The 12,345-nt window shown below is 39.6% G+C and overlaps 2 protein-coding genes across 3 annotated transcripts; both read right to left on the bottom strand.

Annotated features, from left to right (window-relative positions):
* Nucleotides 1-43: 43 nt before the first annotated feature.
* Nucleotides 44-8,773, bottom strand: zmat1 (zinc finger matrin-type 1). 2 transcript variants are annotated; one of them, XM_076096123.1, is made up of 7 exons: nt 8,602-8,773; nt 5,952-6,058; nt 5,746-5,829; nt 5,348-5,483; nt 4,966-5,259; nt 4,587-4,677; nt 44-3,982 (listed from the first exon to the last, which is right to left on the bottom strand). In XM_076096123.1, the coding sequence occupies exons 1-7, from the start codon at nt 8,738-8,740 to the stop codon at nt 3,001-3,003; spliced, it is 1,833 nt and encodes a 610-aa protein (XP_075952238.1). In that variant the 5' UTR covers nt 8,741-8,773; the 3' UTR covers nt 44-3,000. The 2 variants fall into 2 exon arrangements, with proteins under 2 accessions (XP_075952238.1, XP_075952239.1); XM_076096124.1 differs by lacking the exon at nt 8,602-8,773 and adding an exon at nt 7,986-8,437.
* Nucleotides 8,774-9,393: 620 nt separating this feature from the next.
* Nucleotides 9,394-10,852, bottom strand: gnrh2 (gonadotropin-releasing hormone 2). Its single transcript, XM_076095982.1, has 3 exons — nt 10,129-10,852; nt 9,912-9,995; nt 9,394-9,432 (listed from the first exon to the last, which is right to left on the bottom strand). The coding sequence occupies exons 1-3, from the start codon at nt 10,261-10,263 to the stop codon at nt 9,394-9,396; spliced, it is 258 nt and encodes an 85-aa protein (XP_075952097.1). The 5' UTR covers nt 10,264-10,852.
* Between the last annotated feature and the right edge of the window lie 1,493 nt (nt 10,853-12,345).

The raw sequence follows: 12,345 nt of genomic DNA, 5'->3' as shown, positions 1-12,345 counted from the left end.
GTGAATAGGTACATTTGTTTAGATTTAACCAGGAAACGTAAAATAGTTTGATAGTGAAATCATTTATTCTCATTAGTTAACACATTAGTCAATTAGTTAAACAAAGTGAACATGTTTTTTCAGTTCAACTTGTATTTGAAAGAAGCTGCCCTCTGAATTTCTCCAGTTGCCAATGAATTATGCCCAACTAATTTATTTCATGTGATATCAATACTCAAACATTTCAAATGGAGACATTTACTTATTTCCAGATGACATAGAAGATCCTTTTCTGCACAAATGACATGAAGACTCCGGTTGTAAAAAGTGGAAAGCTGTCTTCATTCTGTCCTTAGTGAAAAATGCAGCGGCAACGGAAAACAAAGTTAAATCTCATCCGGCAGTTACAGACACATGAAAAGAAGACAACGAAGGTTCCCTTTCAACAACACCTGCCTTGATCAGCCATCAATTACATCACGGAATAATCTGTCTAGTAATCGATTAATCCTTTAGTCTATCAAATAGTGAAAAAGTGGTCATTGCAATTTCCAAGAGCTTTAAGTGTCGTCTTCAAATGGTTGCAAAATACCAATCAAACACCCAAAGGCTCTTCGTTAATAATGATATAAAACAGAGAAAAACAGCAAATATTTACATTTCCAAAGCTGTGACTAATGAATGTTTGGCACCAACAAAAAATTATCAAAAGTGTTGTCAATAAAATCAATGGACTAGTCAATGGACTAGTCATTATAGTGCTACATTTTTACAATGAATAGTTTTGTGTGGATATTCCAAACACTGAGGTAGACACACTGAAGTCTTAACATCAACCCTGATTCATACCTTCACTCACAAGTGAAATGGCTTTTTATGAGCAACAATGACGTACGGAGGTACACTGCATTAGAAAGTGTTGAAGAGGGACTGAAGATAAAACCTCATTTTAAGTTCTTTACCCCACACTAAAAGAAATATGTCCCATTGGTTTGGCATTTCTATATTATTTTGGGGTCAGCCATTCCAACATAAGGAATGAGAAATGTCTGATTATCCCTTAAAACTCAGAATGTCCTTGATAAAGCTGGTGAGCGCTGAAGTGTTGTCTGTGGATTGTTGTGTGTGTGAGTGAGAGGTGAGGGTGTAGAACGGTCTGGTGGGGGTCTTAAAGAGAGAGGATGTGGGCACCCTGTAGCTCTACGGGGGTCGAAGACGAGAGCGAGACAGGGAACGAGACCACAGGATTCTTTGAAAACAGGAGGTCTCGGGGGGCTTCAGAGCGGCTCTGAACACATCGCTGAGCTAGAAAGCCTTTGTTGGTCTATCTGCTCCGACGCTTCAAGTCAAAAGCAGCCTTCTTTTCATTTCTCTACTGCTCTCGTCAGACACATTTAGTTAAAAAGTTAAACATTTTCACGTCCATTTTATTGTATTTGACCTCACTCCAGAAGCTCTTCATCTTACAGCCTCTACAGGACTTCTGTATCAACTCTTCTGTCACTTCTCACACTTTACCTTTTGCTAACTCATGTCAACAATTATTGAACTTTAAAACACATTGGCAAGTTCTTTCGTGCATGATTTTGATCTTCAACACTACTTTGGCTTGAATCCTGTGATCTCCCAACAAGCCACACAATGGGCCGCATTCTGCTCTCGGCATCCAAACACAATCAAATGTAGAGCAGGGAACCACGCTAATGCCAAACTTCCAAAATAGTCCAGATATCGTACCTTCAAAACTTGTAGAAAAAGTATGTTGTTGTTTTGTTGGGGATGTTTAATCTGCGGGCCTGTTTGAGCGTGTTGTGGCAGGCGTGTTGTAGTTTGTAACTACCAGGCCACCATTTCAGTCTGTTGCCAACCTAATACCTTCTTCTAGAAATCTAGTTTTTAACAAAGCCAAACTAGCCCACCGTCATAATTCATAAAGAAGCCTAAGATAGACAAATGCTTAGCACGTACCGATGCTTATGTGGGCCACAAACCGCCCAGTTGATAGTCACAGAAAATAAACAAACAAATAACTTGCCAAAAAGGTCAAACATAGTTTTGTCCAGCTGAGGGCTCTTTGTGACCTATTTAGAACAGCCATGTTGTTTAAGTGCATCCTTATCAGACAAAGGATGGTTGGAACTTTACTTTGCCTCTTTTCAGTCATCTTTATGTGCCATAAACTGCCTTTGTTCAGCTCATCACAGACTGCATCTGAACATTCATTTCTAAGTTTGTAAAGAGACGTCCTCATTTGAACTCTTGCACCTGTCTGACCCCAAACACTTTACGAGCTGTTTGGATGTGCAAGTACATCCACAACACATGCACTCTAGACTAGGGCAATGTCTCAGCACTCTCCTGTTTTCTCAAAATAGTTTTGATGTGCAACAGAGAAAGATCTTTCAATAATCGTATAATTCCATTTCTATCAGAAGTGCGCTGAACCTGTCTCGGCTGTCAGAGATGTGCTCTGATCGCCTTCTTTTAAAAGCCTGTGTGTGTCTGAAAGCACACAGAGTTTCAAAGGAAATGAAATGACTAAGCCTCAAACGTCGGTGGGCTTTTATTTGCTTTACTGGTGCTCTGAATGAAGCTCAACAGTGCCCACCACAGGCTGCTAAAAGGACCACAAACCCCCACAAGATACAGAAACATATCGGTGCATTAATAAGTCAAGTGTACTTATTGATCATTTCAAATGCTAGGCAAAACCAAAAAAATGATGCTAAGTATTACAGCAAACAATAACGAAAGATGTGCAAGTTAATTAAATGAAATATATTAAGTGTCTTAGTGAAAAATAAAGTCAGCTGTGGATATGTGTGAGAAACAATTCTTAACAAAAATAAATTGACTTAACACGGCTCGCCAGTTAGCACACCTATGAACAACACTTCTGGGCTGTCAGAGCAGATAGTTAAAACTGCTTTGTTATCTGCTATAAAGAATACTCTAAAATGGACAGTTTGTGTATATTTTAAATGTCTTGCTCACAATGACAATAGTCTGGGGCTTTTGAGTTTAACAGCCCAGAATGGAGTCATCCCACAGCTTCTCCTCCTCTGTCCTAGTGTCTACTTTCTCTTTTGTCTTCTTCTTCTCTTTCCTGTATTTTGGTTTGGCTGGCTCGTCCTGTCCACCTTCCCCCTGTTCAACACTCATTTCAGCCTGAATATGCACTTCAGTCTCTTTTCTATTGTCCATCATGTCCTCTGGCATTAAATTGTCCGTCACCCTTTCCACTCCTTCCACCTCTAAGTCTTCCTCCGGAGATTTATTTTCTCGTCTTCTCTGCTTGCCGTGTCTTTTGGGCTTTTTTCTCCGGCTCTCTTTCTCGGACTCTCCGGATTCTTCTCTTCTCCTCTCCTCAGAGTCATTATTTCTTTCCCTCCTCCGTGGCTTCCTCCTCTTCTCCTCCTTGTCTGAGTCCTCATCCCTTGCCTTCTTGTCTCCCTCCCTCCTGGATCTTCTAATCCTCCTCTTTTCTCTGCGCCTGTACTCACTGTCATCGCTATCACTTGTGCTACTGCTATAGGAGGAGGAGTAAGACGATGAAGTCATACACGAGGAGGCGCTCAACTGCTTTCTGCGCCTCTTTCTATTTGTGGGTGGATTAGTTAACAGTGGAAAGCCTTCGCCTGGGGGGACCGGAGGAGGGCAGCTGTAATCCCAGTGATGGGAAGGCCAGGGTGGGCCCTGAAGTGGAGGACGCCACCCTACAACTGGGTTGTAGCAGCCAGGGCGGGAGTGATGCGGAGGGTTAGAGGTGGGAGGGAGGTTGGGCATGCGTTTGTTGAGTTCAATGACATCCCCCTTGTTAAATGCTTCCTCTTCTTTTTCCTCTTCCTCACCTTCTTTTTGTGCGTCACCCAGAGGGAGGAGTTGACCGGCACTGGGGGTGATTCCACGAGCCTTCTGGACCCGAATGTAATCTGCCAGTTCATCTGCATATGTGTTGTAGTCTTTTTGTTGAGATTTGCACAGGTCGACGACCTTTTTCTCCCTGGTCAACAACATGGAAACAGGAATTTAGTTGCTATTCAATTGGGTAATAAATGTTGATGTTACACTAAAGCCACATTAAGTCTTTTTTTACCACTAGAAAGCAGAGAAAAATTACAGAAACTTAGTTTTGTAATATCATCAGCTTATCAAGTGCCTACAGTTAACTTAACATGTCGAACCATTCTCTACTTGCACACCCAGCAGACACAGAGCAATATGACTATCTAATGGGGGTTTACGTATGATAAGAGCAGAGGTACTTTGCATACTGAATACGGCAAAAAGGTAAAAGTTCATTGTCACATGAAGCTTGCAATATTCAGTGAGTGGACTAACTCTCATTTTCTTTCTGAGGCTTCTTTTGTCCTGCACCTAACTGGGGAAGGTTGTGCACACTATAAGATAGCCACGGGACTCAACTACACAACCAATATGTGGACTGAAAACCAAAACATGAGCTAAAAGCTACAAAAAGCTACAGAGGTTGGGTGATAATATTAATCTGAAGTATTAAAAAGCTTTAATGTTGCCAAGGTTTTAGAAATGCAAATTATGACACTAAAGTGGACATAAAGCGTTCAACAGAAAATGATTGATTTTACCTAATCTGGTGTTTGTTTCCTTGCATATGAGCCTGGTACATCTCCACAGAGTTAAATTCCACGCTACACATCTGGCACATCAGGGAGTTGGCTGTAGACAACAGAGAGTGGGAAAGACGGCATAAATGATACAAAATAATAGCTTATAAGCACACAGCTTCCTTTGCTTTCTTCTTTATCTAGTTAGTTTCTAACTCGCACCACAATAATAAAGTGGTGTGAAGTATCTGTTATACAGCCTAGAACTAAAGACACATTTGCTTGAGGAAATATTTTTCTTCACATCAATACTGCCTCTTAAAATACACTCAATAGCGTAGTGGGGTCTGATGCACTATGCACTATTATCGCTTTGCTGAGAGGCAGGATCCTGCGTTACCTTGTTGGACATGGTCTCCGAGCTCTTTGAGCAGGTCCCTTCTGGCCTGATTCCTCTGGTGTTTGCGTCCATTGTTGTGCTGCAAAGCCATTTGGGGATTGTTGAAGGAAGCAGCACACAGCGCACAGTACTTGTTAGGGTCCTTCAGATCAACCTCTGTGCTGGGGGTCGCTGCGGTGGCTGTTGGGTCCAGAAGATGCTCCACATCACCCTGTGGGGCTGATCTCTGGTCAGCATCATCAGGATCCCGAACCAGACTTGGTAAAGTATGCACCTCTGTGTACGAGTCTGGAACTGCAACGAGAAATCATCAATTTAAGACATTTGAATCATACTGTCAACAAAATTCATAATACTTTTCCATCACACAACACACACTTGCCTGGGGGCTGAAGACCTTGTTTACGAAGATGTTTTGCATGGGTTTTGCCTTCATAGTGCGATTTTGCCACCACGTGAGAACTAAACACCATGTTACACAGCTCACAGAAATGGTTCTTATCAGAAGTCATGGTCCGCTGCAATAAACAGGCACAAGAGACAGATGTATGCAAACTGAAAACAATGAAAAAAGAAAACTACATGATCCCTTACACCTTCTCTGTGCTCCTCTCTCTTATGTAATCATATTCTATTGAGGATTGCACTGAAGCTAGACTGCTGCCTGTTAAATGCAGCATTGTGGTTTATGTTCCTCCTTCTGTTACACTCATCGTTCAATGCTACGGATTAAGATTGCACCTAAATGTGTCAGAGTCAAATCAGTAAATGGGTGCAAACCTGAAGTCTTGTGTACTCTTTGTCCATCTTCTCAGCTCTCTTGGCCTGCATGTACACCTTGAGTTTCTGAGCATGTTTCTTTCCCTGCAGTCGGGGGGGGGGGGGGGGGGGAACACGGGAGACATTTTTCATTAAGGCTCTGATCTTGCGAGGTCAATAAAACTGGAACACAATTCCACGACTAGAGCCTAGAAAGCAGCACACACCTCATAGTGCGACAGCCGCTGAGAGTCAAAGAGCAGCACGGCCTCACACACACGGCAGTAGTCGTCAGTGAGGAGACCCTCGAGTAGCTCCGCTTCACTCTTGTCTCCTGTGTGGCAGAATAAACTGTCACTGTTACAGTTGAGCGGAAGATTATTGAAGTATAATGAACAAACAGGATATTAAATCCTCATATTACATTAATTTATTCATCGTTCACTTCCACTGTTCTATTGAATGTAAACTTGTATTAGATAATATATAGTTTAAATACTTCAGACTGGTGCTCTCGTGTCTTCTCATGGGCTGATTTTGATAAATATGGAGACAAATTGGCTTTTGAATGATTAGAAGCTGCAGAATGAAATGGCAATTGGCACAATATTCACTGTCTGAACATGTGAGGAAGGTCTCATCCAACATTCAAAATCATTTTTGTCTTCGTTGGCCACAGGTGTTCTGCACAGAACAAGACAACAGCAAGCAAAGCAGCTTTTCCTGCAATACACACTGCAACGGCAACTTACTGTAAAATGGAAAAATGCATAAGAGGGAAATTATAGATTCAACTGAACTCGACTTATTCGAGACCGACTCTCTTAGACCAATTTAAAGATTGCCCACTATTTTATATATATATATATATATATATGATTTAGCAAAAGGATTTTTTGGGACAGCATTAAACGAGGTCCTCCCATAATTAAAATTCTAAATTACCACACAACACACACACAAAACCTCTAAATATTTGTAACATATATTAACAGCATGTGAGAAAATCTTAGTTTCATGCTTGACTGAATTAATTCTACTTGATGTATTTTATCATTTTTCACTGCACTTCTGCCTTCATGCAGCCTTTGAACGCAGGACGCTGTCAGACACTTCTACATCAATAAAATATATATCATACGCAGCTCATTTTAGCTTGAAACACGAAGCACTCAAATAATTGTATTATTCATAATAGCTCAACTGTTTGCTCAAAGATTTGGTTATGGATGTGGCTATTTTACCAAAACTGTGAAGAAGCAGTTTGTGAGTTTCATTTTTAGAGATTATATTAAAATTACATCAATAAATACGAACGCAGGTATTACTGTGAAACTCAGTTTGTTTGCATCCTTGCTTCCAATAACTAAAACATTAATACATCTACATAATTTAACAGTGACATGGTTTCGTGTATAGCTGACACTGTATTCGTTCTTGAGCTAATCATATATATAACTGATGAATTGTTTTATGAAATACAATCACCTTTATGCCTTGTGGTGAATGAAATTTTTTAACAAGAGCTGAAATCATCAGTTGATTACTCAAATAGTCAACAAAAAAACAATCAGATTTTAAATCAATTATATTAATTTAGTTCGTAAAACATATTCGTTAGGTTCTCAACTGCGAAGATGTGCTTGCTTGTTCTGTATATACAATATATTTGTGAATATTAATGTTTCGGATGATCAATTGTCACTGCATAAATCATAGATTTAATCATTAAAAAAATACTGCTCTATGAATCAATACTGAAAATGGCCACGGTAGCTCTATCAAATGTGTAACTGAAGTTAAGAAAAATAAGGAATTAAAATAAGGATTATGGAATATTTTCAAAATATCTGGAGTCCAAATACTGATGGTGTGTTGGCAGAATATCAACTCTCTCCAATCTAATGCAAAAAGGACAATTATGCACTAAAATACAGCATTTCCCTCTGTATCCAAGTAAATATCTAACTACAGCTGAAATAAACTAAGGACTGCCATGAGTAAAACAATTAATGCACACTTTGATATGCCAAAAATATTCATATCTGTTGATACATTTCAAATACTGTACTTACCAAATGATAATCACAGTAGCAGTTATCAAGAGAACAGGGATTGTAGATACTGTATTTCAAATTATGTGTACAATGTTTTAAAAAAATAGGTTTTTGTTGTGTATCTTGAGGGACAGATGACCATTTTTAACGTTAGACTCATCAATGACAACTCAACTGATTATGCCTGAGATCCATCAAACTCACCATCTTGAGAATACCAACGTTGTGTTTTGCCACTAGCTAGTGAATTGTCCATTACGTTGACGGATTTAAGTAACGCTACTAAGTTACCATTTAATGCCAGAGACAAGATACAATTCAATGTCACTCACTAAATGGTATTTAAGTTATTTAGCTAACAAAACAGCCTTGCTGGCCCACCAGCTAACCGTAACCACTGGTATCTGACTTCAATACAAACCCAACGGCTCTTTGTGTTAAGTACTTGTTTGCGAATTCTAACGTTTGGCACGCAAGACAAATAAGCAGTTGGCCGACCACTTCCGGCCGGACCTCGGAAAACGAGCAGCGTTCTCCTTGTATCGGTTTCACTATTGGGGTGGTCTATGAACTCAGAGGGTGTTTTCATTGGCGATACATTTAACGAGTCATGTACGCACCGGGCGGAATACAATATTGTGCCTAACTGTTAACGTTAAAGCTAACGTTAAAACAGTTGACATTAGCGCATTTAGTCAAGGAGCTAACGTAGCTCACTCGATTGTTGGGCTGGCTAGCCAGTTAGCTAAAATAAAGCTAACTTTGGCTCGACAGTTAGGACACAATACGGCTGAATGTCCACGTTGTAGACAGAACTCACCTTCAACCTGGGTGCTATCTATTTTAGTGTTTATTACTTTGTCAGCATCTGTGACAGAAACCGCGTTAGGGGTACTAGTACTGTTATTTTGAGTGTCTGACCCAGCAAGCAGCGGAGTACAGACACTTCTGTCGTCCATGTTTTTCCCTATCTATAGTGCTTGGAGCGTGCGCAGTGACGTATTAGTGATGTCAGTTGAGAAGGGATAATCCCGTAGATCTATGAATAAATGACAGCCTATAATATTACTGAGATAATCTATGTATACTTAAAATGTTATTGATTTAATGTGTCCCCGTAAGAAAAAAACAAATTGAAAAGCTATCAAAATATATTTGATAAATGATAAAATGCTTAAATAATTACAACTAAAATAAAAAGTTATATCCTTTCTCTTTCAATTGAGTTTTTGTCAAATGGTGTCTTTTATATGTTCTATTTAAGTGTCCCAGTAAACTTAAAACCAGCATGCACAATACCAGGACCCTAAAACCGAAACATCTAAATGGAATAAATCACTTTTTTTTGTTGCTGCTTCTACAACATACAAGTTTCATACTTTTTTACTACACATTTATTATTCACACTATATGCTATAGACCGTTTTGGACACACACAAACACACAGAGACACAAAGTTCATATCAAAATAGATACTTTATTTTAGGACATTACAATTTAAACATGTAATGCTGGAAAACAACCTTACAGACAAAATTAACAAATACACCAGTTCAGAGAATCAACATAAAGTTGTTGTTCAGGTAGAAAAGCAGTGTAGAGTGGAAGGCCATCACTTTCTCTTCTGGAGCTCTCTGGCTAAGGAATCCAACTGCAAAGAGCAATACAGTATAACATGAGAGTCAGACACACTATACTCAAAACACTTAATATGTAGTTATAGCACAACTTTTTGTTTTTATGTTCGGTGTATAGATATGTGGGACATTGTGTCAACAGGATGGCATCTGTTTATGTTTGTGTGAAGACACATTCTTGTTAACACAAGTAAGAGAAAGATTTCCTGTTGAGTAGATGATCTGATTAGATTACATTTTTCCACATTTGTATAACATAGTGTAGTGATAGTGTTCATATTAACTCCACTCATGTCTTAATCAAAGAAATGATATTGACATGGATTTTTATTTGCTAAATAAGAAACTAGTTATTGAGCAGCTAATTCCATCATTACCATAAACCCCTTTGATTACGGTGGGACATTACGCAGCTCAAATGACTTGTTTTGTACAGCTGTTTATACAACCCTCATCCATGCGGCACTGAATAGGGCACCGTCATTTCACTTACAATTATGTTTCTCAGAATACTCCTCCTCTGGGGTCTCAAGTAGCTGCATTCTCCTGCCTCACACAGCTTAATCTCCTCTGCAAGCTGAGAAACAGAGAGAGTGAGATTCGGAATATGAGGGAAGAGTAAAGAGGTAAAGAATATCTTCATTCTCAGCAGGGAAATGCTCGATGAATGAGAAAACTATGCACGCTGGCACACAAACACTCATCCCGACCTCTGACGTGCCGAAAGAGTCCAGCTCCCTCTTGCCTCCAGGGTACCAACCATGGGACCAGTGCTGGGCGTCAGACAGCTGAGCTCCCACACATAGAAGCAGCCCAAGCAGCAAAACCAGCCGAGATACACACATGATATTCCAACCTAAAGGCAAAGATGGACAATGGATTAACTCTGACTATGAGAGGCTATTATCTTTTGGTGTTTAAATACGATTACACGTTTTCCAACATTCAAATTTGGAATAGTTTTTGTGTTGCAGAAAGTTTGAACATCCTTGATTTAGCTTTTCCTGCAGTAAAAACTCAACAGATACTGTATGTAGAGTAGATATGCCTGTCACCAGAAAACTCTGATATTTTGCAATTATTTCAAGACATTCGGGCCAAGACATGTTAATGTATGAGTTATTTTATTTTTGGTCTTCTTTATTCTACTGCTAGTTTGCCTTTTTTGCAAAAATGATTTCCTTATATTTGCTGTGATAATTATAGACAAAATATACAGAGTTCTCAGGCCAAATGTTAAACTGCTAAACAATATTAAGCCTAACATATCAAATCTTGAGCTACTTCATCCTCAGAGACAACACGTTTCTTTTTATAATAATCACCTTCTATTAAAGTTGGGTCTCAACAACATTCACAGTAATATTTATTCAAATATTAACAATGTATGTATATGTTAGTACAAGAAGAAGTGTAAATAAATGCCCTTACCTTAGTCTCACAACTTTGTCACTACAGGTGTCACTAGACGTCCCGCTAGAAGCTCACTCCTCTTGCTCCTCAGTTGGTCAGTGGCTAAAGGTGTCTCACAAGTGTAATACTTTAGAGATTATCTTCAACCTCATCCCCCCTCTTGAATATATGTACTCCTCCCAGTGCACATTGCCATTATCATCCCCTAATTGCCCCGCCCATCGCTGACCTCTCTGGTCCTTCTGTTCCCAGTGGTGAAATGAACGGTCCCTGGGGGACAAGAGGTCCAGAAGACATGGCCAATTTCAATTTCAATTTCACCTGCAAATAGTACTGACACCCCTGGGATGCTCATCTGCTCACACACATCCTCCATATCCACCTCCAGATTCTGTCATTCTGGCCGAAACAGATTTAAGTCATTTAATTAGCAGATTAATGACAAACAGTATCATTCATATATACTTTCTTTTATACAGTGAAGCACACAGACTTAAGAAAAGATCTCAGAAGTGCTCCTTACTGCATACATTTTAGTGTCTCTATGGTCTGGGCCCTGCCGACAATTATCTTTGTCTAATAGTATTTAACCGTGTTGCTCAGATCAAACTGCAGGTCCTGTAAAATGTAAAATTCAACAGTTCCAATTTCCTCTCTTTTTGCACCTGTTTTGACCACATTGACTGATCACACATCCTCCCTTTGACCCGGATGACCCTCTGGCCAGCGGAAACACAGGCGCATCTGATGACAGGGGAACAAACAGTGGATTCCTCTCAATTAGGGAAAGGAAAGGTATTTTAGATGCAGAGCCAGTTCTTGCTCAGGCAGCGACTGATGGCGTGACATGCTGCTGTGGACTCAGGACTGTTTGATTAAGCGTGATGATTTCAAGATGTGTCACTGATGAGACGTGACCACCATTTTACATATTCTAATGGGTGGCTACATTGTTATCTGCAAATTTGTTTTTCTTAATAGTGCAGCTGCGTTTAATTCACATCAGAGGGCTGATCTTTCCTTCACCTTTTCCTAAGTTTTTACAGCATGAATTCTATTTCTTTAAGCTTTAAACAGATTCGTTCACCGGTGGGAATCTTTTACTGGCATGATTTGCTTCACACGGACCTCTTCAGATTATGCTCGACAGTAAAAAGGTTTGTCACTTAGTATTGATGCGTGAAAGAAACCAACGTTTTCCTGATCTTCAATAATGTCATCCTGCCTTTGTCATCACATTGTTTACAATTATACTGCATGTCATTCCATCTCCTTATCTATAATTAGGAATGTCGCAACAGTGTTGCTGAGTCGGTAGACTACTACTCATACAAAACCCCAAGAACCTGTCGTCCACCAAACTGAATACCCGCTTCATTCAATAGCGATACCTTGATGTAAACATGTTACCCTAAAATGTATTCCAGGTCTTAATGTCCACACAAACACTTCAACAGTAACCCTAAATGATTCCCTGGTTAATTATTTATTGGTGCAAAAAGCCCATTAATATT

The sequence above is a fragment of the Anarhichas minor genome, unplaced genomic scaffold, assembly GCF_050575085.1.
Source record: "Anarhichas minor isolate MPS153535 unplaced genomic scaffold, ASM5057508v1 ptg000021l, whole genome shotgun sequence".
Classification (NCBI taxonomy): domain Eukaryota; kingdom Metazoa; phylum Chordata; class Actinopteri; order Perciformes; family Anarhichadidae; genus Anarhichas; species Anarhichas minor.
Note: the sequence above shows the minus strand (reverse complement) of the source record. Positions and strands in the feature narration are given on the sequence as shown.